This window comes from Tenrec ecaudatus, chromosome 4, assembly GCF_050624435.1.
Source record: "Tenrec ecaudatus isolate mTenEca1 chromosome 4, mTenEca1.hap1, whole genome shotgun sequence".
Classification (NCBI taxonomy): Eukaryota; Metazoa; Chordata; class Mammalia; order Afrosoricida; family Tenrecidae; genus Tenrec; species Tenrec ecaudatus.
The window spans coordinates 92,332,190-92,357,593 of NC_134533.1; the positions used below are offsets into that span (position 1 = coordinate 92,332,190).

Below are 25,404 nucleotides of genomic sequence, written 5' to 3' on the forward strand. Positions count from 1 at the left end.
ATTTAAAAAATCATTTTATTGGGGGCTCATATAGCTCTTTTCAGAATGCATACATGCATTGTGTCAAGCACACTTGTTGCCATCATCATTCTCAAAACATTTTCTTTTTTTTGTGTTTTTTTTTCAAAACATTTTCTTTCTACTTGAGCCCTCGGTATCAGCTCCTCATTTTTCTCCCTCTCTTCCCCACCCTCCCTCCGTCTCTCCCTCATGAACTTGATAATTTATAAATTATTATTATTTTGTCATGTCTTACATTGACCAATGTCCTCTCTTCACCACTTCTCTGCTGTCCGTCCCCCAGGGAGGGGTTATATGTAGATCCCTGTGATCGGTTCCTCCTTTCTCCCCAGCTTTTCGTTCCTCTACACTCCTACCATCTGTTCTGCTCTTATGGCTTGGCTTAGTGTGTGCTGTAGTTTCCTATAGGTTTCAGCTATATTCACTGGGCGTTTCCCACATTTCCCCCACTTCCCCCATATAATCCAGACATTATTCCATGCCATAGTTGAAGCACATCAAGCAGTAAGTACAATTGCCACCACAATGAGTTTCAAAACATTCTCTACCTTCTTGAACGCCTTGATACCAGCTCCCTTTACCCTACCTCCCTTCCCCTCCCCTTATCCCTCCTCCCCCCGAAACCCTAACTGTAGTTGTTGTCTCTATAAGTTTACTTATCCTGGGTTTCATATACCAAAACCATAGAAAAACATGTAACAAAGGTTCGAGAAAGCTACCACCAATGACAAAATACAAGAGCTAGAACCGAATATAAAAAAAGGAAAACCAACAGAAAAGATTAAATACCAGATCAAGCCAAAGTGTGTCAGAGGGTAGATCAAGTGACAAGTTTTAACTGTTCAAATCAGATCAATCATTTTAATCTGTGGTCATCGTCTCACCAATCTTCTCTGTCTGATCACCAGGTTAGTCCCATCCCTCAATTATGGTTAGAGGGAAATCACCGGAGGCTTACTGCCTGTGTAGATCCTGTGAATGTACTTTGGGCTTCCCCTGTTATCCATAGCCTTCTGCACACCAGAATGTCACATAACCAAGGTCATTTCCCCTCCTTTTTTAAAAGTTACTTGAATTTGGAACATCGTCCTCACAGCCTTGTGGGCCAGGATGTGCTCCATTCTCTCCTCCTCCCCCTTTATCTGCTCCCGTGTGCTCTGGTCAGATATGTCCCTCTCCCGGGGCTGCAGATTCAATGCCATCCTTTGAAATAAATTCTTCTGGGGGGAGGGCCCCCCAGACCTCTCTACTGGTTCCCTACTCCATGCCGGCATGTTGCATTCACATCTTGGAGCACTGGGTTGAAGTCTGGACCCTCTCTCCCTGTGGAGATATAAACAATACCCTCCCCTTGGGTGGGTTAGTGTCCTGTGCCCCCGCTACCCATTTCTTTTGTATTATTAGTTTTTTTTCCTTTCTCCACCTGTCCACAGAGAGGACAATATGGCTGGCCCCACCATGAGACATGACGCCTCTCACTGACCCATATCCCTACAGGGGACAACACCAGAGACACAGTGTGGGAATTGCACCCGATCTGACCCTGCCACACCAAAGCAAAACACTAAGGGGTGCAATAGAACAGCAGCAAGGGAATGGAGCAGCCAGGTCCCCAGGAAATACTGAAGGTGGACTTTGGGGCCAGGGCATGGTGCCCACAGACTGGACTGGAAAACACTCCTAAAGGCCAACAAACAATCCTTGAACTAACTACAGGCTTTTCTTTCTTGTTGCATTTTGTCTTATTTTTTGCCAGTGGTTTGTTGTATATTGCTGCTTGGTTTTGCTCTGTCTTGTTTTTGTGCATGTTATTATCTCTGCACATGTGTCTAAATAAGATAGGATGGATGAAAAATCTGGAGGAGAAAACAACGGGACCTTTGGGACAAGGGGAGGTGGGGAGAAAGGTAGTGGTGTTAACTAATCCAGGGACAAGGGAGCAACAAGTGATCCAAATCAGTGGCGACAAGGGTGTGGGAGGCCTTGTAGGGCATGATCAAGGGTAATGTAACCAAGAGGAATTGCTGAAACCCTGGTGGGGACTGAGCATGATAGTGGGACAGGAGGAAAGTCAAAAGAAATAGAGGAAAGAGCTGGGAGACAGGGGTATTTATAGAGGTCTAGATAAAGACAAGTACATATATAAATTTTTTAAATATGAGGATGGGGAAATAGATCTATGTGCATATATTTATAGGTTTAATATTAAGGTAGCAGATGGATATTGGGCCTCCACTGAAGTACTCCCTCAATGCAATACTTTCTTTGATTAAATTGGCATTCTATGATGCTCACCTTCCCGACACAACCGCTGAAGACAAAGCGGGCGAATAAGCAAATGTGGTGAAGAAAGCTGACGGTGCCCAACTATCAAAAGATATAGTGTCTGGGGTCTTAAAGGCTTGAAGGTAAACAAGTGGCCATCTAGCTCAGAAGCAACAAAGCCCACATGGAGGAAGCACACCAGCCTCTGCCATGACAAGGTGTCGAAGCGATCAGGTATCAGGCATCATCAGAACAAAAAAAAATCTTACCATAGTGAATAAGGAGGGGAGTGCTTAGTGGAGGCCCAAAGCCCATTTGTAGACCATTGGACATTCCCTTACAGAAGGGTCTTGGGGAGGGGACATGCGATGTAGCAATGATGAAGAATACAACTTTCCTTTAGTTCCTAAATACTTCCTCCCCACCCCCAACCATGATCCCAATTCTACCTTAAAATTTGGCTAGAGCTGAGGATGTACACTGGTACAGATGGGAAGTGGAAACACAGGGAATCCAGGACGGATGATCCCCTCAGGACCAGTGGATGGTATAGGGAGGGTGGGTTGGAAGTGGGGGAACCAATTTCAAGGATCTACATGTGACCTCCTCCCTGGGGGTATGGACAACAGAAAAGTAGGTGAAGGGAGATGTCAGACAGGGTAAGATATGGCAACATAATAGATTGTAAATTTTCAAGGGTTCATGAGAGAGCGGGGAGCGGGGATGGAGGGGGAAAAATGAGGACCTGATACCTGGGGCTTAAGTGGAGAGCAGGTATCTTGAGAATGATGAGGGCAATGAATGTACAAATGTGCTTTGCATAATGGATGGATGGATGGACTGTGATAAGAGTTGTATGAGCCCCTAATAATAAAATGATTTTAAAAAGTCATTTTATTGGGGGCTCATACAGCTCTTATTACAATCCATCCAGCCATTGTGTCAAGCACTTTTGTACATGTGTTGCCATCATTTTCAAAACATTTGCTTTCTTGAGCTCTTGGTATCAGCTCTTCATTTTGTCCCCTCCCTCCCTTTGCCTTCCATCATTAACCCTTGATAATTTATAAATGATCATTTATTTATGTCTTACCTTGTCTAATATCAACTTCATCCACTTTTCTGTTTCCTTCCCCAGGGAGGTGGCTACGTGGAGATCCTTATATCGGTTTCCTTTCTACCCTGATTCCCCCCACCTTCCCGGTATCACCACGCTCACCACTGGTCCTGAAGGGATCATTTGACCTGGAATCCCTGTTTCCTGTTCGTATCTCTACCAGTGCACATCCTCTGGTCTAGCCCGGATTTATAAGATAGAATTGGGATCATAATAATCACGGGGAGGAAGCATTTAAGAACCAGACACAGGAGTCCTCAAACTTTTTTTTTTTGTATAAGAAAGAGGTTTATATACAAGAGCAGTTGACTATTGAGAGGACATTCCAGCCAGGTCCAGATCAAGCCCATAGTGCAATATTAGCTCATCTGTCCAATACTAATCTATAAAGCCCTCTTCAGACTCACAGAACACATGCAATGGTGCTGAATGCAGGCCAGTGGGGTGGAAGTCTTGTGGATCCAGTGGTGTTCCTCAAACTTTTTAAACAGGGGGCCAGTTCACTGTCCCTCAGACCCATAGGAAGGCCGGACTATAGTTTAAAAAAAAAGCTATGAACAAATTCTATGCACACTGCACGTATCTTATTTTGAAGTAAAAAACAAAATGGGGCAAAAACACCTGGCGGGCCGGATAAATATTCTCGGCGGGCCACATGTGGCCCGCGGGCTGTAGTTTGAGGACGCCTGAACTAGAGGAATGTTGTATGTGTCATGGTTGATACACTGCATCCTGACTGGCTCATCTCCTCCCTACAACCCTTCTGTAAAGGGATGTCCAGTTGTCTACAGATGGGCTTTGGGTCCCAATCAAGGTCATTTTATGCCGTTAAAAAAAAGGTTCTACCATGAACCAGCTTCAATCTGGCTTTTCTCTCCTCTCCCAAGGGAATAAACATAACTAGTTTATATAACCTCTCAGACCCTGGACAGTCTAACTGAACTGTATTTTCCAAACCCACCTTTTAATGCCAGGTCCACTACACCTGCCGCGAAGACCACATTCTGTATTTTTGTCCCCACTGACCTCTCCTCTAGAATATTCTGTTCTCTGCAAATCCTAGCAATCCTAAAAGCATTTGTTTAAATATTACCCATTGTATAAAACCTTCACTGATAGCACCAAACAAAAGAGCCCTGATTTCCTCTGTGGGACACAGAAAAAACAAGAACCCCAACAGTGGCCAGTCCCGTGAGAGCAGTCCTATTTAGTGTTTGACTTTAGACAAGTTGCGTAATTTTGCTAAGCTCACTTTTTACAACTCCTTGAGATATTCAGGATATGATGGTAAAAGGAGCATTTAAAGTTCCAGTGGGGCCGTGGTTACACGTTGGTCTGCTCACCGCACGGTCAGCAGTTAAAAACCACCAGCCGCTCTGAGAGACATGGAGGAGACTTTCCACTCCTGTCATGTCAGTCTCAGAAACCCACAGGGGGCAGTTCAGCCCTGTTCTATGGGGTCGTGATGAGTCAGAATTGGCTCATTGGCAGCGACAGAGAGAACCTTTAGACGGGTTTTTAAAATGACCCTCAGCTTACAAGCTATTATCTCATTATTTCCTGTATTCCTACCTTGCCCTCTTCTAACCAACTTTTATTCCTTCCTAAAGAACCTTCTCTTAGTTGCTATCATTTCCTGTATTTTCTAGATGGGGAGGCTGAGGACCCACAAGATTATGTAGCTCACTCTAGGACAGGTAAATAGGACCACTGGTGGCATAATGGGTTACAAGTTGGGCTACTAACAGCAAGGTCAGCAGTTCGAGGCCACCAGCTTGCTACTCACGTACAGGGTAGCAGTTTTGGAAACCTACAAGGGCGGTTCTGTTCTGTCGTAGAGGGTGGCTATGTGGCAGAATCAGTTAGATGTCCATGAATTTCTAGGCCACGTAGTGAGCACTTGTGGAGCTGAAATGTGGGCTTAGCTCACGCTCCTTTTCAAAAGCCTATCCCATACTGACGAAATCTGGGTTCCTCTGGCAGCAAATCGGAGGACGAGGGAGCGAAAGAGGAAAGGAGGGAAAGGTAATAGAGTTGGTACTCTGAGAGGGGCAGAAGGTAGCACCTATTCATTGACTAGTCAGCCATTGGTCAGCTAACAAACACAACTCCCTGCACTGTGGGCTGAGCGTGCTGAGTGCAAAGGTGGTTCCTTCTGGCATCCTACCCTGGGGTGTGTAGGCAGAAGCAAGCAACCTAGGGCCATAGGAGGTCCTTCTCATTGCACCTGTGAAAATGTGGCCCAAATCTGCACAGAACTGGCTAGCGCAGCAGCCATAAGGGCTAAGAAGACTGAAGCAGTGTACAAGAGCTGTGCGAATCAGAAAAAAAATAGTAACTGGGCTCTAAAGGTATCTCTCAAAACAAGCAGTCATCTAAGTGAGGTGTCAGCTAAGTCCACATGAAGGAGCACACCAGTCTGCATGATTCAAGGATTACAAATAATAAAACCCAAGATCAGAGGAGGGAATTGCATTAGAGCTTACATTCTGGGCACCTGGTTTGCAGAGGCTTTGAACGATAGTGAAAGTATAAAACCCATTTAGAGAGTCACCATATGGAGGAAGCCTCCAGTCAGCTCCTCCAGACCATTGCCTTGGGATGTGACTAGACTGGTCCTCACCCAGAGAGCACCGGGAAGTGGGTTACTGCAGATATCGTTAGGTTCAAATTGAACAGAGTATCTATTATTTTGTTGTCCCTTTTGACTAATTTTTAATCTGTTCTAGTTTCTATTACCTTCTTCTTTCTTTTGGATTGATGTTTTTGTTTGATTTTGTTGTTATTGTTGGGGTTGCTAAAATAGTTTTCTTTCTATGAAATCCAGGATAGGTAATCCATAGAGACAGGAACTGGTTGATAGTTCCTTAGGGTTATGGCGAGGAAGATTGGGGAGAAACGGGACACTAATAATAAAGGGCACATGAGTGAAATGTTCTAAAGTTGTGGTGATAAATGCACAACTTCAAACATTTTAATACACCTTTTTTTGGGGTCTCTTACAGCTCTTACCACAATCCAGACATCCATCCATGATGTTAAGCACATTTGTACATTTGTTGCCACTATTTTCAAATTTTCAAAAACATTTTCTTTCTACTTGAGCCCTTGATATCAGCTCCTCATTCTACCCCACTTCCCTCATGAACCCTTGATAATTTATAATTTCCCCCCTTGTCTCACATTGACCGGTCTCCCTTCACCCACTTTCCTGTTGTCCATCCCCCTAGGAAGGGATTATATGTAGATCATTGTGACCAGTTCACCTTTTCTCCTCCCACCTTCCCCTTCCCCTCCTGGTGTTAAACCTCTTATAACAATCCATACATCCACTGTGCCAAGCACATTTGTCCATGTTGCCATCATCCTTTACAAAACATTATCTTTCTACATGAGCCCTTGGTATCAGCTCATTTCCCCCCTCCCCCCAAACCCTGATAAATTATTTTCATATCTTGAACTGTTTGATGTCTCTCTTCACCCACGTTTCTGTTGTCAACCTGGATGTGTGCAGTGGGGAGAGGGTTATACATCGATCATTGTGATTTTTCCCCCTTCCCCCCTACCCACAGGTTCCCTGAGGGGTCCTGGAGTCCATGTGTCAAGAGCTCTCATCTGTACCAGTGTACATGCTCTGGTTTAGCCAGATTTGTAAAATAGAACTGGGGTCCTGATAGTGGGGGACAGGAAACATTAATGAACTAGAGGAATGTTGTGTTCTAGTCAGTGTTATACTGCACCCTGGCTGGCCCATTTCTTCCTTGTCACCCTTCTGTGAGGGGATGTCCAATAGTTTACAGATAGGCTTTGGGTCTCCACTCCGCCCCACCTCCTTTGCATCAGTATGCTTGTTTGGGGTCTTCTGATGCCTAATGCCCAAGCCTGTTGACACCTCGTGATCACAGACTGGTGTGCTTCTTCCTTGTGGGCTTTGTTGCTTCCCAGGTAGGTGGCTGCTTGTTTATCTTCAAATCTTTGATACTCCAGATTTTATATCTTTTAATAACCAGGCACCATCAGCTTTCTTCATCACACTAGCTTATGCACCCATCTTGTCTTCAGCGATGCTGTTGGGAGGTTGAGCATCACAGAATGCCAGGTTATTAGAACAAAGTGTTCTTGCATTGAGGGAGGACTTGAGTAGAGGCCCAATGTCCACTGATTGCACAACTTTTAAAATATGTTTACACCATTGGATTGTTTAGTATGTGAATCATATGCCAGCAATTTTTTAAGGGTGTGCAGAACTTGGGAGATAAAGGAATCAATCAGTGGATGTTGAAAAGTACTGTTACCAAGATAATTTTCCAGACTTTCACTTTAATGAGATGAAGAACTTGCATATGTATATTTTAAGTATAGGTCAGTGCAAGAAGGAGTCTAATGTATAAAGGATTCTCATCCAAGCTTCTTTTTAAGGTCTAGCTTTATGGGAAGGTTCGGGTTCACCTAAATGTTCTGAAATATGTCAACTAAACAATTATGGGAGAGTTCCTTTCTAAATCCACAAACTAGGAAGTGTTGTCATTAGACAAGGTGATTTGGTATCTTACCTTTCATCAGACAGATTAGTAGTAGAAATGATTCTGTAAGAGATTCAGCTTTGCCAAATCATCTTCAGGATGAAACTACTTGTTGCCTTGGGAAGGGGTGTGAGTAATTTTATCTTTTGAACTCATAAATTTAGATATTTTAGATATTGGGATGTAACATCCTCTCCACAGTGATCATATATTTGAAACCAAAGGCTCCATTTAGGATCAAGGTGTTTTTGTGTGTGTATATATATGTATATATATGTATATATGTGTATATATATACACACACACACACATATATAAATTTGGTGGGTAAAGTTAGCCAGCTAAGAAAGTTATCTAAACTCATTTGAAATAGATTACCTATTACCTATTAGTAAAATATGGTAGTATTTCATGGATACCAAGATCATCTATATCCTTAAGAAATTAAGCCAAGGTAGGGTAGGGTAGTTCAATGTCAAAAAATAAATAAAAATCTGCCATGCTAATTCTAGATGTGGCCCTTGGGCAAGCGAAGCTCTCTCAGGCTCCATTCTGTCATCCATAAAACTCAGCAGTTGTTTACAAAGTTATTACTAGGATTGAATGATTTTGTATGTGAAAGGATATTGCTAGGATTAAGTGACATTTTGTATGTGAAAGGACCAAGCCTAGACATACACATGAGTTTTATTTTACTTTAATAAATTGGTTCAAAGCGATTAAGGGATTCATAGAGAGCTAGGGGCAAAAATTCAGATTTTGACCCCGGGGAGATCTTGTGGCCGGGCTAGGCTATTGGCTGATTGTTTGCTCCAGCGAGTCCACCCTTTATCTCTCCAGAGGCTGTAGGTGATTAGAAAGGACAGACTCTCATTAGCCAGGAGCTCATGTCCATGGCTTTCCCATCCCAGCTGGACGTCTGGCACCAAGGAGGATCTGCTGCCTTAGGTGTTATGTTTTATGTAATAAACAAGCTAAGAGCAATGGGAAGTTATAACTTCCCTTGGCGGAAACTTTTGCCCAGGGCTTTACCTCCTACATACTTCCTCGTTCTACTTAGAAGACTTACCGTCACTTGACATTGTACACGTCTAGTCTCCTCCTCCCCCGTAATTATTCTTCCTGTGATGTTACTGCAGAGAAGCCACACCGCTCGCCAGCATCTTCACTTAGCCCCGTGGTTCTCAATCTTCCTGATCCCGCGACCCTTTCATATAGTTCCTCATGTTGTGGTGACCCCCAACCATAACATTATTTTCGTTGCTACTTCATAACTGTCATTTTGCTACTGTGACGAATTAGGCGACCCCTGTGAAAGGGTCGTTCAACCCCCAAAAGGGGACGAGACCCACAGTTGGAGAACCACTGACTTAGCCATTTACACTTACATCTATAGTATGTTGTTTCACGTGTATCTTCACACTTCACTAATTCTCAACCAACTCCTCTCAATTAGTCTTCCCTGCAGTTCACAGTGAGGACACCAAGGACCATAGAAATGAAATCACTTCCAAGGTCTCCAAGCCAGTAGAATGAAACAAAAAAACCAAAGCCGGTTTTGAATTCAGCCTCTGATCCCACGCACAGTGCCCCCTCCCATTCTATATCATTATATCCATTAACAAGGGGTCGCGGTGAAATTGATTCGCCTCTTGTTGAGACCACAAGCAATATTTTAAAAGGAAATAATGATGTATTTTTCACAGCTTGCATTACTACACTATTCCATTAGTGTAATCCTGGGTGCTTATGCAAATTGTAAGGAGATGGTGAGTCAGGAAGAAATGAAGGAAAATAAATGACTCTTACTCTTCTGATGTCTCTCAAGACAAACAACCCAATCATCAAACAAAAGCAACCACAAGCAAGACCCTTTCTCCAATATAAATATATGTACATAGATACATAGAGCCAAGGGATCAGGATCCAGGTTTGCCAATTTTATTGAACCAATAAAATTCCTACTGATAACAATGAAATAAAGTTCTGCAAGTATAAATGTGATACAGTTTAACAAAACCCATTGTTCTGTACCTATAAATAGATTTTCAAAATGTCATAAAAAGTGCAGTTATGAATTGTTGTTAACATGTTAATACACAGTTCCTTTATTTCCAATGTGTTTTGTCTTGACTCACTAGCAGTTCCTTCTGCATCTGTTCAAATAACATTACCCATCCCTCAAAAAAAAGCATTAAAGCCCTAGAATAGTACACAAAAACTGATCCATTCAGGTCAGCTTTAGTCAGAATTGTGACATCAGCAACATAAGAAAAACAAAACCTACTTACATCCCCCCTCCCCCCCCAAAAAAGCTTTCATGGGTCCTCTCCTTAACTGCTGACTCACGGGGAGGGCATAAAGTGGAGAAGGCTTGGATGGTTAACTACCTCACACTACGGCTACAGCAGAGTCTGGTTTGCCAGAACAAAGTTTAAAGTGGCTGTTGATCAAGTTTGCTATTTTCAGAATTGAAACTATAATAAAGACCACTGTTTGACACGGGAGCTTGTGTGAATCCTAAATTGCATCAATGATCTAGTCGATAAAAGCTTATTCTAATTAAAAATCTTATATAGTAAGAGACTGATCCATATAGCAGTCTTAAAAGATCACGTTTTCCGCCTCACATTAGTCCAAAGTCACGTGCTTTGTAAAAGAGTTCAAAGAAAAAAAAGTTACAGTAACAAAGCACAGGACTGCCAAGGCAAAACGTCACAGCTTCTGATTACATTGAATAAAAAGTACCAAGGGACACAAAAGATAATTCTGTATTAATACTGATGAATTAAAGAACTATAATAGACGTTTCACAGCATGCTACATATATCGCTCACGACTTAATGATAAATGACGTCTAAACTGAAAGTCAAGAGTTGGCAATCTGATTTCGTGCGCAATTCAGCTACAGACTCTTAATATGTACATTCATGATGTAGCTGCCCTGCAAAAATCAGGGTTTCAAAAAAAGAGAAGAGATTTCAAGTTCGAATCCTACTTCGTTAGCTAAAGGGTACATCCAGTTCTTCCATGACCAGGAAAGTTACTTTCTGTTTGAAGGACCTGCCTGAGCAAGGGCGTGCTCCCAGCTGACTGGCCAGAGCACTTTCTTGGCTTGCCTTGCTCAGACTGCACGTGGACGCGCCTATTCCACAAGCACTGAGAAGATGCCAAACTAGGATGTGGTTTGTGTTCTGTGTCTGTCTTGTTTCGGGGTGAAAGCGTAGAGGTGAAGAGAAAGGGGAGGAGGAAAGTGACATCTTTGCAGCGAAGAGAGATGGGTGCAAAGGAAAAGACTTGCACTAGAACATTTCGGGTCACTGTCCTTGGCGGACAAGGGTACCGTTTAACTCTGGACTTAGGGTTCACAGAACCAGTGACATTTGGAAAAGAGAGAAACAGTCTCTCAACATTATAAAGGAAGGAAACGTCTACATCCACCCAACTGATAGCTTTGCTTTATCCCACCACGTGGCCTGGCCTTATCGGAGTAGGGCCAGGCAGCTGATTAAGTAGCACTGTGTACTCACTTTCCTTCAGTACATATCACAACGCACGGACTTAACTGATCAGGGTGCAGGACGGATGGTGTAGGATCAGAGACCAGTGTCCTCACACTTGCTTTACTCCTCTCCTGTCTGTAGAAATTATACATTCATTTTTTAAGAGGTTCAATCGAGGAGGCAATAAACTAGACTGTTTTAGGAAAATTGACAGACCAAGCAATTATATTTTCCATCATCAGACCTACCAGTGTTAATGCTGTCCTACAAGCTGACACACGGGCATTGGTTCTAAGGATGACTTACTTCTGAGGGCGCGTTGTCTTCTGGCAGAGATTTCCCTACATCGGGAGAAGACTCAGCTACTTACTGTTTCCTCTCCCTACCCTCAACATTTTTTTCTCTTTCATTTCTGTACTTCATGGTGGGACTGTCCTAACTAGTTTAAGACTAGAACGAATGCTTCTTGGCATAGTGTCCTAGTAAAGACTGCCCTACCTCCATGATGAAGGCTCGTCTCTAACTGGGCCATCCACCCCCTCCCTCCCAGGCCCTCCAAGGCATTGGATGGGCTGGCCCTGGCTCTGCGGTCAGGTTGACTTGTCCGTGAATGAAAATGGAAAGCATCCAAACAAATGCGACTGTGGCTCACAACACGCTGCACTTTCAAACAGGGTTGTGACTTATCGCCAGGGCCAACAGCCACCTGCAGAGAAACAGTCCCCATGCTCGGAAACCGACTCAGAAGCCCTTCACGATCTATGAATATTGAGTGCACCCTGGCTGGAGTCGAGGGGCTGGCCTTTCTCCCTCCCGCTCCATAGCCACTCTGTGCGGCTGCATCGGCAGCACACCCAGCCTCCCAGGGGGCGAAGCTTACCACGGAGGCCGTGCACTCCTCCTTCATCCCAGAGTGTTTGCTTTGCCCTCCCCAAGCGAACGGGGGGGGGGGAGGGTGTTAGAGTCCCAGTCTAACCTGGGACAGCCTGATCTAACCTATGCATCTAATTCTGTGGTACTTTATCCTTCCTGTAGGTCAAATGGGCTTCTGTGTTCTGGCGGGGGTGTGGGCAGCTAAACACCACTTTTTATACGGGACCTTGTCTTAAAATGTGTGTCAAGGTCCCAGCATTAAGAAAGCTGTCTGAAACAGCCTTCGTTTGGATAACAGGAATTGCCGGTTCCATGGAAGGGCTCTACAGATCAATCTGGATTGCCAGGGAATCATAACTTTACATTCAAATACCTTGGGTTAACATCAATATTCATAACCTAATATAGATTGAAGTTAGAATGGCAATTCACTCACTTTAAAATCTGGTTTAGTGCTAAATTCTGCATGGTAGAAATAGTTCAATTTCTCAATCACGTACAAATATAAAGATTCCTACTTTGATAGAAGGCAAAAATCTTTTTTATGGTTTTATGATTCTTTAAAATATGGAAGTAGTATGACTGAACGAGAGAGAGTAAATCCAAGAAAAGATTGGATACTCGAAATTTACAGGCTCTTTGGGATGAGGTAGAGGATAACAAGATATTTTGGCAGCTGGGAACAGAGTACAATGGTATGGGACGGACAAGACGACACTGGTGTTGCGTTAACATGTGTTGTCTGGGCTAAGGGGTGGCCAAAAGAAGTCTGGTGGGGGAGGGGTTCATAGGGGACCATGGTGAAGCCATATTCTTAATGGATGGAGGAAAACTACCTCAGACACACGAATGCTGGTGACTATCAGCAGGTGGCTGGTGATGTTTGGTTTGGACTCTGAAAGGCATTCCGACCAGGATGGGCTAAGGGACGGGGAGGCGAGAGGACGTGTAGAGGTCGAGGCACTTGGGAGGAAGAGAGAGCAGGCTAGAGAGGGTGGACTAGATGCAGGTTAGGAGTTACCACGTGGGAAATGTTTCTTTCTGAGCAGGTGTGAGGACAGCCACTGTCTCAGAATTATGCCCCAGGGTTTTTTGAGAACCTTTCCTTCCCTACAGGGCTCTGCCTCGATCTATACCTCCACTTCTGAAATCCACTCACCCCAGGCTATTTCTGTTCTAGGGCTCACCTGAGCAGACACTGCTAAGGATGACAGACTCACATTGAATTCCGCCCCACTGAACCTTGGGCATTTCAACTCTGTTGACTGAGATGAATACATTCATGTTACAGTACTGCTTTGAAGAAAGATGACTTCATTTGATTCTCAGTCTTCAGAGGGGTGAAACAGAGAAACGGTTTATGCAGACAACCACCTAGAATAGGTTCTTATTGTACAAATCACCTAACTTAAAATTCAATTTTAACAGAGAAGCCACATGCCTTTCACTCTGCTGTTGAACTATCGGTTACTAAGAAAATTTCATATACTACTTAAGTAACATAAATTGCCTATTGCATACTTCTTGCTCCAGGCAAGACTGCTGGTTTGCATAAAAGAAGAAAAAGTCCTCTTCCAGAATAAAGAGAAGGATTTAAGGTCTTGCTCTCAACAGACAGTATGTACAGTTGATTTTAAAACAGCTAAAATACAAAACGAAGACCTCAGTTTACTATCGCAGTGCATTTCTGTAACATGCACGGAACAGCTTTCCATTGACTAACTGTCCTTAGAACTTAAAAGAATCATATCATCATATATGAATGCATTTGGAACAAAAATGGAATTATTTTTAGATATCTTTGTTTGCTGATAACTTTATTTTCTTGTGGATAAAATCCTAAGCCGCCAGCATTTCCCCCCCTCCCCCCAGTCTTCAAACTCTATAAAGAAAAGGAAAAAGTGGTGGCTGTGGGATGGTTAAAAGTTGCTAGGCAATATTAAAGACAATCAAAGGAGGGGCTCTGGTTCAAGTATGATCTGATGTAGAGCTTGGGGTGAGTCTTCTGTTCCACCACAGCCCCGGGGTGCTCTTCCCTTGGTGTGAAAGCCACGATGAAAGGTCAAGCCCATGCCCACTTGCTGTCATCTAGTCGATTCCAACTCACGGAGACCCTGGAAGACAGAGTAGAACTTCCCCTTTGGGTTTTCGAGGTCAGAATCTACCTTAGCTTCTTTTACTTTAAAACTCTTCCAAATGGGACAAAGAGTCTTCCTGAGACTGGGAAAATATTCTTCGTTCTAACAGGTGAAGAAGGTAGTAAGAAGTCCTGCCTCAAGCTTCCTTCATCATGAGGTGTCTCCTGTGAAGAGTCCAGTGAGCCATATACCGGGCCAAACTCTCACGCGAGCGATCAGGCTAAGGAGCAGATTTACTTTTGGATGGGAGACTGCTCAGCTATTTCTTAAGGTGATCTGCGAAATTAAGAATGACAACTGAAGCTGGAACACTTACTCTTCCAGCAAGAACGCGTGAACAGACAGCACTCAAGGACAGACATCAGTGGATTACTACACAACTTGTCACGTGATAGGCAACGAAGATGAAGGAGTCACATTCACATGTGCTTTTGGAACGTGACATTGCACATTTAAGTTTGGCACAATGCGAGCCCAAGGTGAAGGTTAGCGTGTCGTATAATTTTACCATCACACGAATGGAACCAGACAACTCTTTTAAAAAATACCACATTTGAATATAAAAGGCTATCCTACAAATTACTACATAGTAAATGCAATACTCTTGAAAAAACACCACCCTGGAAAACCGCATTAGAACTTCAAGTTTGCATTAGAGAGAGGGAGTTAAACAGCAAACTCGCTGCGAAATGGTATTCACAACCTAGCATGCTGTGCACGCTGCGCCTTAGGGTGCGCTCGCACCGGCAGACATCCATTTTTCTAGGCAGGTTCAGAGAGTCAATTGTTTTTGTGTCTAGTTCCAAGTCAATTTAAGTTTCCTGATTCTTGAGGAGACAGACCGATGCTGAGCTCGAGAGAAACGCAGCTAGGAACGAGATTTAAGGAAGGCAGTACACAGCTCCAGAACCCACACTCCAGCGAGTTCTATTCCGGAGGAGGAGGAATCGAGAGGGAAACAGGCAAGAAAACAACAAACACACAGCACAAGCTCAGTGGCTTTTTTGTTACTGAAGCCTTGATTCCCATTTTAGTAAGGAGCTCATACGGTGTTCTATGAGAATGGCTCCTCCTTCTCCGTATGTCGAAGTCATCGTTCATCCTGTAATCCAGTTCACCTGCACAAAAATATATCCAACTACTCACCGAAAGAAATCTAGTATAAAAGCAAAGGCCAACAGTACAGCTAACCTCCATTGGAAGTACCAACGTTAGGGAAGTCAAATGGACATTGACGTTGTCGTCTAGGTGTTTGCCTTTCTTCCAAATATTGTCCTTGCACTTGACTCATTCCCAGTGGAGTGGGACACTGGACTACATCAACGGAGAGTATGTGCAATGGGAAAAAACAGAAGTTCTTTAAATAATTTCTTGAAACAAACTACCCTGTCCCTCAAAAATATTAGTGAAGATTTCAAATAAGATCCTGGAATGGAAAGCAATGCAGAAATAACTGACAGGCACAGCTGTACAATCAATCATCTTCCTTTTTCCTTCTCTGGAACAAGATCCGAAAGAAAGCAACCTACTGTATTCCACCAGAAGGAGATGGCCAATGGACGGGTTAAAAGACTGAACAAAACTAATCCACGTTTCTTTTAGGAGAGTCAAAGAGTCTTAGTTAACAAGGAAGTCTGAAGTGAAATCACTGTGGATCTCCAATGGAAAATCTCCGCTACCAGCGCAGTGTTTGCTGTGTGGGGTCGTTCTCAATATCAGCATGCACGTGCCAAGTCACCCTGGATCAGCTCGCGTGCCCCAGCAGGGCAGTCATGTGTCTCACTGACTCCTCGTAAGTGTCTCTTCAGGCACTTTACTGGCTCATGAACAAAGTACAAATTAAAGCTCTAAACACATCATGTTGTGCTCTCTGAGAATAGTCTAATCAAGCAATATAAACCAATGCAAAAATGTGACTTTTTGGGGCCACTTCTTCTTCTTCCCCTATGACTTTTTTAAACCAGTTGTCTAAAGAGATTTTTCTGTCTAAAGAGAAGGGGCTGCTTTGGCATTATGAAAATAAAATGTTGCTTAAACCCAGGGAGGAAGTTAGAAATGAAAAATAAAGAAGGGGGAGGAAACACAAAACACTATCTTTGTGCAATAAAGAAATTTGAACAAAATTTCTTTATGGCTAAGTTCAGAAAGTCATTTCTGCAGTGGCAAAGCCAGGGGAGAAGAATTGTGCATTTCTCGCCACGTATTGCACTCTTTGCATTGTTGTTGCTCTGCTGTTCCACCCACCGATGCATAGAAACACAATGTCTCCCTTTGAGTAATAACGGTTTAATTGACTATAAGCAGGAAATCATGGTAAGTCATTTCTAAAGGCCTAACAGGAAAAATATAGGCATTTTAACCTTCCTTTGCTTACAATGTAGAAAGAAAAAGAAGAAAGGAGAAGAAGAAAGAAAGGGAAAAAACAGCTAAGAGAAAGAAAAAAATGTGCAAAGAAAATTTTTGGTCAGTCTTGTGTGGGCGCAGTGTGAGCAGGAGCAGCGGGGTGAGCTGTGAGCAGGACCGCGTGCGTGGACTGGTAACGGACGGTGGCTGAGGGTTACGTCCGTGCAGACAGGATTGTGCACGACTCCACTTCTAATACGTACATCTGACAGGGAACGCTGACACTTGTTTCAGAAGCGAAAGAAAATAGCAGAATTTGGCATTTCAGTAGCATGCTCTAGAATTCATCACGATTCATTTCACATTAAAGTATGGACAATGGCTGTATCACATTCATTTCACGTTATCGCCAATAGAAGTCAAAACCAAACAACATGAAACGAAAACAAAAGGAAAACAGTGCCTGACAAATAAATCTCCTGGGGACACAGGTGTGTCCGCTGAGCAGCTTGGTCCAACAGAGCATGCCTCTCCTCTCCCAGATTTAGGACACAGCATTACCACTCCATGGCCAGGCGGCCCATCCGGTGTTACATTCCAACCTCTGAAAGTCGAACAGATTGTAAGCGCGTTTTGTTTTTCTTTCCTGTTTGTTTTTTGCTTTTTAACTTAAAAAACCAAAGCCAAAAACACAAGCAAAAAACCAAAATGAAGAAGGGCTAAAGAGAGACGGACACAAACACACAGGCCCAACAAGGCTGAAGTTAAGCATTAACAAACCAGGTTCATGACTTATGGTCAGTCCACACTCCACTAGACACGATGCCCAGCAGTGCTCCTCAGCACTGCCTCTGCGGTTGTCAGTAATGTTAAGCATCAAGAAAGAATAAACAACCAAAAACACATCATTGCACATTACGGCCGCAAACAAAACCGGCTAAACGTTGACACTAGCGCAGGGGATGATTTCTGATGCTACATCACAAACAGCTTCTCAGGCCTCTCTGGTGTGAGGCCTCGCAGGAAGGAGACAACATGGACGGCACTCTCGGTGGGGCGCTCAGGTCAGATGCCGGGTGATGGCGCGAAGGGCGTACAGAAGCTCAGCTTGCATCCGCGCCTCCATCAACAGTAAATTCACGTGAACCTGGAAATAGAAACGTCGTCCACTTAGGAAAGGCTGCCGTGCGTGCACACAGACAGATGTGCAGGCGCACGGCTGGGCTTCTTTATGCATGTACATGGGGCAGCGCTCACAAGGAATCTGTCCTTCCTTGAAAAAAATCGCTGTAAGCAATAAAGACAACTATCAAGCCTAAAAACCCCAATACTTTGGTTAGCATATCCTTTGTAGGTAAAGCCAAATTACATTTTCAGCTGTGAAATAAGGTTAATTTTTGAAAATGATATTATTCTTATAAATTATACTTTTCCCCACTAGTTATAAAATTTCATGTGGCTAACAATCAGTCTGATCCTTTTTACAATCTATGTTTATTACCTGAAAAGGCTTTTTGAAAAGTTTGCATTGTTTATCTGAAAGATACCAAAATCAAACCAAACTGCCATCAAGTTGATTCCCTTACGGTTTCTGAGACTTCACATCTTTACAAAAGCAGGCGGCCACATCTTTCTCCAGGGGAACCACTGGTGGGTTTGAACCACCGACTCTGTGGTTAGCAGCTCAATGCATAGCCACCACGCCACCAGGGCTCCAGACTGGAAAGCTATTCAGGTAAGAGTTGGAAGCTTGAGGAAGTTTCTAATCTGTTATACATGTGCAGGTTTCCCAGAAACTATTAGAGAAAGGCATGGACATGTACTTCTCAGCTGACAGGTTAAAATGAACATGTTTTAAGATGTTATTATAACGAATAGGCTATGATAATATACTTAAGTCTGTAATCTTTTTATAAAGGTTAGTAAGTGTTGCATGTATTTTCCTGACAAATGAAAGCCATTTCTAGATAGTAAATGTCAAAATCTAGTGGTAGCACATACAGGAGCATAAAGGACCCCCAGGGAAGGATGCCGGAGATCCAGAGGGCATCCCCTGATGTGTGAGTGACGGCGAGACGTCTACACATCTGTTAGATACTGAAGCCAAGATCACCCCGTTCCTCAGGAAATGTCAAACTCGATCCTCTCTTGACAGGACTTGATTCTGACTCATGGACCTGGAGGGACAGAGTAGTTGACCCACAGGGTTTCCTAGGCTACATTTTCCCCCCTTCCGATGATGTTCTTTATTATTATTATTTATAAATCATTTTATTGGGGGCTCTTACAGCTCTTACAACAATCTATACATCAACTGTATTAAGCCCATTTGTACATAAAGTTGCTGTCATCATCATTTTCAAAACTTTTCTTTCTACTTGAGCCCTCGGTATCCGCTCCTCTTTTTTCCTTTCCTCCCCACCCCACCCCACCCCACCCCACCGTGAATCCTGGATAAATTACAAATTATTATTGTTTTCATATATTACACTGTCCACTCTCTCTCTTTATCCATGTTTCTGTTATTCCTCCCCCTGGGTATGGGGGTGGGTTATACACAGATCACTGCTATCGGTTCTCCCTTTCTCCCCCTTCTCTTCCCACCTTCCCCCTGCGCACATTACTGTTCCCAAGGGATTTATCTGTCCTGGATTCTGTGTGTCGAGAGCTCTTATCTGCACCAGTGTACATACTCTGGTCTAGCCGGATTTGTAAGGGAGAACGGGATCAAGTTAGTGGGGGAGGGGGAAGAATTAAAGAACTAGAGGGAAGTTGTGTGTTTCATTGGTGCTATACTGCACCCTGACTGGCTCGTCCCTTCCTTGTGACCCTTCTGTAAGGGATGTCTAATTGTCTACAAATGGGCTTTGGATCTCCATTCTGACCTTCCTCGTTCACATCGATATGATTGCTTTATGTCTTCTGATGCCTGATACCTTATCCTGTTGATACCTTGTGATCACACAGGCTGGTGTGCTTCTTCCATGTGGGCTTTGATACTTCCCTGCTAAATGGCCGCTTGTTTACCTTCAAGCCTTTAAGACCCCAGATGCTATATCTTTTGATGACTGGGCACCATTAGTTTTCTTCATCACATTTGCTATGCACTCATTTTGTCTTCAGCAAACATGTCAGGAAGGTGAGCATCACAGAGTGCCAGGTTATTAGAACAAAGTGTTCTTGCATTGAGGGAGGACTTGAGTAGAGGCCCAATGTCCATCTGCTACCTTAACACTTAACATATAAATATATGTACATAGACCTATATTCCTATGGTTACATATTAATATGTTTACAGGTATACATGACTATACTTATGCCTCTGTAAATGTCATTCCCAGGCTATCATCTTTACAGAGGCAAAAGGCCACATCACTCTCCTGTGGAGCAGCTAGAGCTTAACTACCGCACCACCAAGTCTCCTTTAGTGACTCAGGCCCAGACCAAGATTTTACGTCCAGCCTTATAACTTATAATATTATAATGATATGAAAGATACTTAGAGTCAAAGGTCAAAGGACCTATGACTTTTCACATGATGTTGCTGCTAAAATCCTCTACCACAGAGACCCTATGTTGGGTCTCCAAACTGCAAACCTTTACAGAAGCAAACAGCCTCTTTGTTCTCCTGTGAAATGGCGGGTGGGTTTGAACCTCTGACCTTGTGGTTGCTAGTACACCACTCATCTGACAGTACTACCAGGGCTCTTGAGGATGTGGACAAAGATCCTTATATGAGGTCTTAAACGAGGGCTCTTACCTATTCTCTCCAAAGAAATATGCTGATAGGATAACATACTTGACTCGAAGGGCCTGGATTGCAGGGCCAAAATCCCAGATCACTGAATGGAATCAGAAGTTATTGCTCCAACAGGTTAAGCCCAATGGTTGAATAGTTTAAAAATAAAATCTCTAAATGAACCAAGATAAGATCATATCTGACACAGTATCTCACTGGGTTTGAGTTTTATTCATAGTTAAAATGGTACAAAATTTCCCAAATGCATTTTAGAATGATCAATATTAGACGAAACATGTGACCAAATTTAATTAATAATCAATATACCATATATACTGGAGTATAACCCAAGTTTTTCCGCACATTTTTTTATGCAGTCTTTGTGGTAAAATTAGGTGCCTCGGCTGATATTCTGGGTGTCTTATACTTGAGTATATATGGTACTTGACCACAAAGACACTGACAAAAGATACCTATAGTTAGGTGATGCCACTTTCACTTCTCCATGCATCATCTTTTTATACCCGCTATGCGCTGTGGTGAGCATCATTTCTCCTGATGGAGTGTTTAGCCAGGAACTTCCTTACCTTCTCCGAGTGTTTGAACTGGCGCCAGTAACTGTCATACATGCGCTTTGTAGTCCTCTCGGGATAGCAGGCCACTGTCTTGATGTAAACCTTCAGGCTTCGTTCAAGTAATTGATTAACTTCGCCATAATCGTAGTCATCATACCTAAGTGATCCAATGGCAGGTTTACAATGACATAACCAGAACTCTTAATTTATAAAGTGATGCCTGAGACGTTCATTGCATAGTAATTAAATGCTAAAAGCTCATCAGATTCATTGAGAAAAAAATCCATGAAACACCTATTATGCGACAGGCACACTTTTAGCACTAGAGATGTGAACACTGATAAACAGATCACACAAACAAACGAAGTTCTAACCTCCAGGCATTTAAATGCTGCTTGGAAAAAGAAAAAGAAACTAAAGTAAATGTGTACTATGTCAGACAGTGAGCAGTGCTAAGGGGAAAAGAATGGAGCCGGCCGGAGGAGAGAAGCTGTGGTTGAAGCAGGGTGGGCAGGGGCTGCCGCGAGAAGCCGGCAGCTGAGCCAGTCCCAGAAGGTGAAGGAGCAAGTGCAACGGCTCTGAGACAGGCGGCAGCGGAAGAGCGTGTCAGGAAATGGGGAGGGAAGACAAAGGGATCACGTGAAATGACCACTGGATATAGTGGTGAGGGCCGGCACTGGCAGCCTCGCCAAGAGCAGTGCTGGTGGCACTACTGGAGTAAAAGCCTGGTATGAGAGTAGGTTCCAGGGAAAATGGGCCGGAGAACCTGGTGGCAGTGAATGCTTTAAAACATGGTTTTCACTTGCCGGGCCGGTCAAGGAGGAAAGGAAGGATGACGGTAGCACTGGAGGCGGGACAGTGTGGAGGATTCGGGTCAAGCTCTGCTGTAGGGAGAGTGAAGAGCCAGCTGCTGGAAGGCGAGAGGGGGTGGAGCCTGAGTTCAAGCGAGTGCGGAGCAGACCATCCCTCTAGGACCGCAGGAGAGGCCCTGCGGCGGATGGGCGCAGGCGGTAGGGCGATGAATGGGACAGTGACAGCTTGTGGCGTTTTTCTTCTATAATTTTTTCCCAGTCGATTTTTCATGTTTTAAATGTAATACCTATTGGGTTTTTAGAAAGTACCTTGTGGATCTAACTACTGGAGCATTTATTGCCTTCCATATGTAATACATATTTATTGCAATTAAATTCTATTCATGCTTATTTTTCTTGGGCAGGTTTAATATGTATGTATTTGAAAATGTTATGATTGTATGATAAATTATCATCCACAATAGATGTGTTCTGTAACAAGTCATTATGTATAATCAGAATGCAGTTTTTAGAGAGAATAACACATGGCTAACTAATTTATTAGGACATTTTGGATTATCCATTTAGACTCTATAGAAAACACACTGCTCAACAATGTGAATTCTAATTCCAGCCTACAAAAATTTTAGAACCACCAGAAAGGATAAAGTAAACAATCAAGTTGAATGCGCACATTAACTGGAAATTGTTCCTTTCTGCAGATTCATCTCCACAAACGCCAGCTTTTTAAGTCCAGCTTAAAAAGTCACAGTATCCAAAAAGAGTTTTCCAGATTGCATCTTTCAGTCTCCTTGGCTTTTAGTCACTGTCCTCTTCATGCTAATTTCCTACGTTCCAAGGCCATCAATTTAGATGGATTGATATGTGTTGTTTCAGTGTGTTGATGTGATGATAATGCATGCAAGCTTGGAGGGCAGAATCTGCTCCACTTTTAATTATGCTCTAATTACCACCCTTTCAAAAATAAATTACAACAGCAAACAAACAACCAAACAGGCTAACATTTGTGACAATGGTCTAAAAAACACAATGCATGAATTCTGAAGTGACCTCTTCACGTTTCTAGAAGGATCCGCCAATGGAACCTGAGGCTAGCTGCAATGCTTGATGTTGCTTCTCCTTTTTCTTAATACATTCTGACTACTGGACTTACCTGTGTATCAATAATAAGATTCACAACATTTAACCCCGCCCTATGCTTTTCTACACAATGGAGTCAAACGTCCACAGGTAGTACCTTCTCCCCTTGAATTGCGCGCTCATTAACAGGGGGTAGCTACGACCCGAGTTAGAATGATCACTTAGCAATGTGTACAACGGGTTCCAGGGTGAACGTACCTGATTCCAAACATACAGTGAACATAGTTAAATAAAGCTCGGCGCAGCATGGTTGTGTCGACGTCCTGGTGGGTGGCCATAGTGTTATAGGTGAGATTGTAGACCATCCGGAACTTTTCATCCAGAAGATGTCCAATGTCAGAATAAAGTCTGTTCACCAGGGAGAACCCGTGATTTTCCCAAGTGTAGTCCTAGAGGGAATAAAATCCACCGAGTTGCAAAATGGGCATTCTACACGTAAACTCTGGGCTTTTGTTGACACCAACTATTCAAGCAAGGAAGTGAGGATATTTCAAATTGACATTCTGGGTTTGTTGCTTTACTACGAGCCTTTCTCCTGGGTCCACGGGCCCTGAGAGCACGATACTTCCCCTGGGAAGCCTGCAGTCTAGTGCGTTAGTGATGAACCCTGGCCACCTCCTATGGTTAGGAGGTTTCAGGAAGTCCCTTATTGACTAAACTGACTTTGTGACGCAGACAGCTAGCAGATCAGGTGTCCTAATGACAACTGTACCCTCTCTCCAGTCCTATCACCGTGAGACTGAGCCTTCTAAGGGGCTCTGTGTTTAAGGTTAGCCTTTAACATGGCAGCAGGTGTAAATGCTGGCAGATGCTCTTCCTTCGCCTAGAGCCAAAGTCTCTTAAGCCTGTTAACGACGGGTGTATGAGCTTACTACAAACATATTAGTATCATAAATGCGACCCTGCGGCTTGATTTCTTCCCTGCTCCAAACAAGTGGTATGGACATTATAAAATGACCTTACTAATGCAAGTAACCAGTAAAAGTTTCCTTTTGCTTTGAGAGGGGTGGGGTGGGGGTGGGAGTGATGGGGTCCATTCACTTGAACATCAAAGGAGAGTAGGCCTACAATGAACTTGTTAAGTCATACAACATTTAATCCTGTCGCTTCTCTGAATCAAACACAGCTCCTACCTGAGCTCGGAATGTTGGTAAATGCTCTTCCCCTCGTCGGGCAAAGTCCTCATACCCGTAGCCGGGGTCCTCAATATATCGGGAGACATCTGATGTCACAACCATGTCCTCTTCAAAATCTAAGGGCAATAACAGTGTGGTGTTATGAAACTGGTACATGGCAAAGACAATGAAACAAAATCCGACTCTTTCCACTTTTTAGCTTTCCCGGGGCATTTCTGAAAATCATGGCCGGTCAAGCGGACACATAACTTTTAAGTCTCACCGCCAGCATTAACTCTTGCTTTACACCACAGCATCTGTTACTGCCAGATATACAACTCTAATGCACACAATACTTGGACAGATACTTTACTACTGTACATGTGAAGTGTTGGATAATGAAATAGTCAATAAATTATAGTCAATCAGTAGGTGCATATGAAATAAACAGTGTGCCCACGTGAGAGGTACTTAATGGGTACCAATACTATTGTCTGCAAGTGAAGTAGTTTGAGGTGTGGAAAACTGCTAGATACTAAATCACTTAAGTTGACCCGAAGCTTTTGAATGGCTTTCAGTTCTCAGGCTTTATCCTTAGCTCAATCCCGTGGTCAATTTTGCTTTCCTCTTGTATTCTAGTACTCCAGTCAGATAAAGAAAAGCATTGTTTAAATACTGGTTTTACAATGGACTATCTCTTAATATTTAAAAATAAGCTATGCTTTGCTTAATTTCGTCCATTATATCATAATCAATAAGAGTGTTAAAAAATGTAACTGAGGATGCTATGAAAACTAGGAGTAGATGGGATTCAAAGAAAAATTAAGCCCACATTGAGTGGCAGGTACATTCTGTAAAGTAGTTTCTCTCTTGACGAGATCCTTTCCAGGGCTGGCTCAGTGACCCTGTAAGACAGGGTAAGCACTGTTCCTGGGATGTTCTAGACTGTAATTTTTCACAGGGGTAGAAAGCCTTGTCTTTTTCTGTGGACTCAGGCTGGTTGTTTTGAACTGTTGACTTTGCAATTAACATATTATTCAAAGCACATACTGAAATTAGTGAATTTATTATTTACTTAGTCTTTTTTCTATTATACAAAGATTTAAAAAATTTTAATTTCATCTATTAAAGCAGGATTTCTTTCTTTTTAAAATCATTTTATTGGGCGCTCATACAACTCTTATCACAATCCATATATACATCCATTGTGTCAAGCATTTGTGCATTTGTTGCCCTTGTC

At 43.1% G+C, this 25,404-nt stretch overlaps 1 protein-coding gene across 2 annotated transcripts in view; it reads right to left on the reverse strand.

The window, feature by feature from the left end:
- Positions 1 to 12,868: 12,868 nt before the first annotated feature.
- Positions 12,869 to 25,404, reverse strand: part of SESN3 (sestrin 3) — a 66,236-nt gene continuing 53,700 nt past the window's right edge. For both annotated transcript variants that reach the window (XM_075546476.1, XM_075546475.1), the window contains 4 exons: positions 24,183 to 24,301; positions 23,248 to 23,438; positions 21,110 to 21,254; positions 12,869 to 17,930 (listed from right to left, as the gene is read on the reverse strand). In XM_075546476.1, coding sequence (XP_075402591.1) covers positions 17,844 to 17,930; positions 21,110 to 21,254; positions 23,248 to 23,438; positions 24,183 to 24,301 — 542 coding nt within the window. In that variant the 3' untranslated portion in view covers positions 12,869 to 17,843. The remainder of the gene's footprint in view (positions 17,931 to 21,109; positions 21,255 to 23,247; positions 23,439 to 24,182; positions 24,302 to 25,404) is intronic.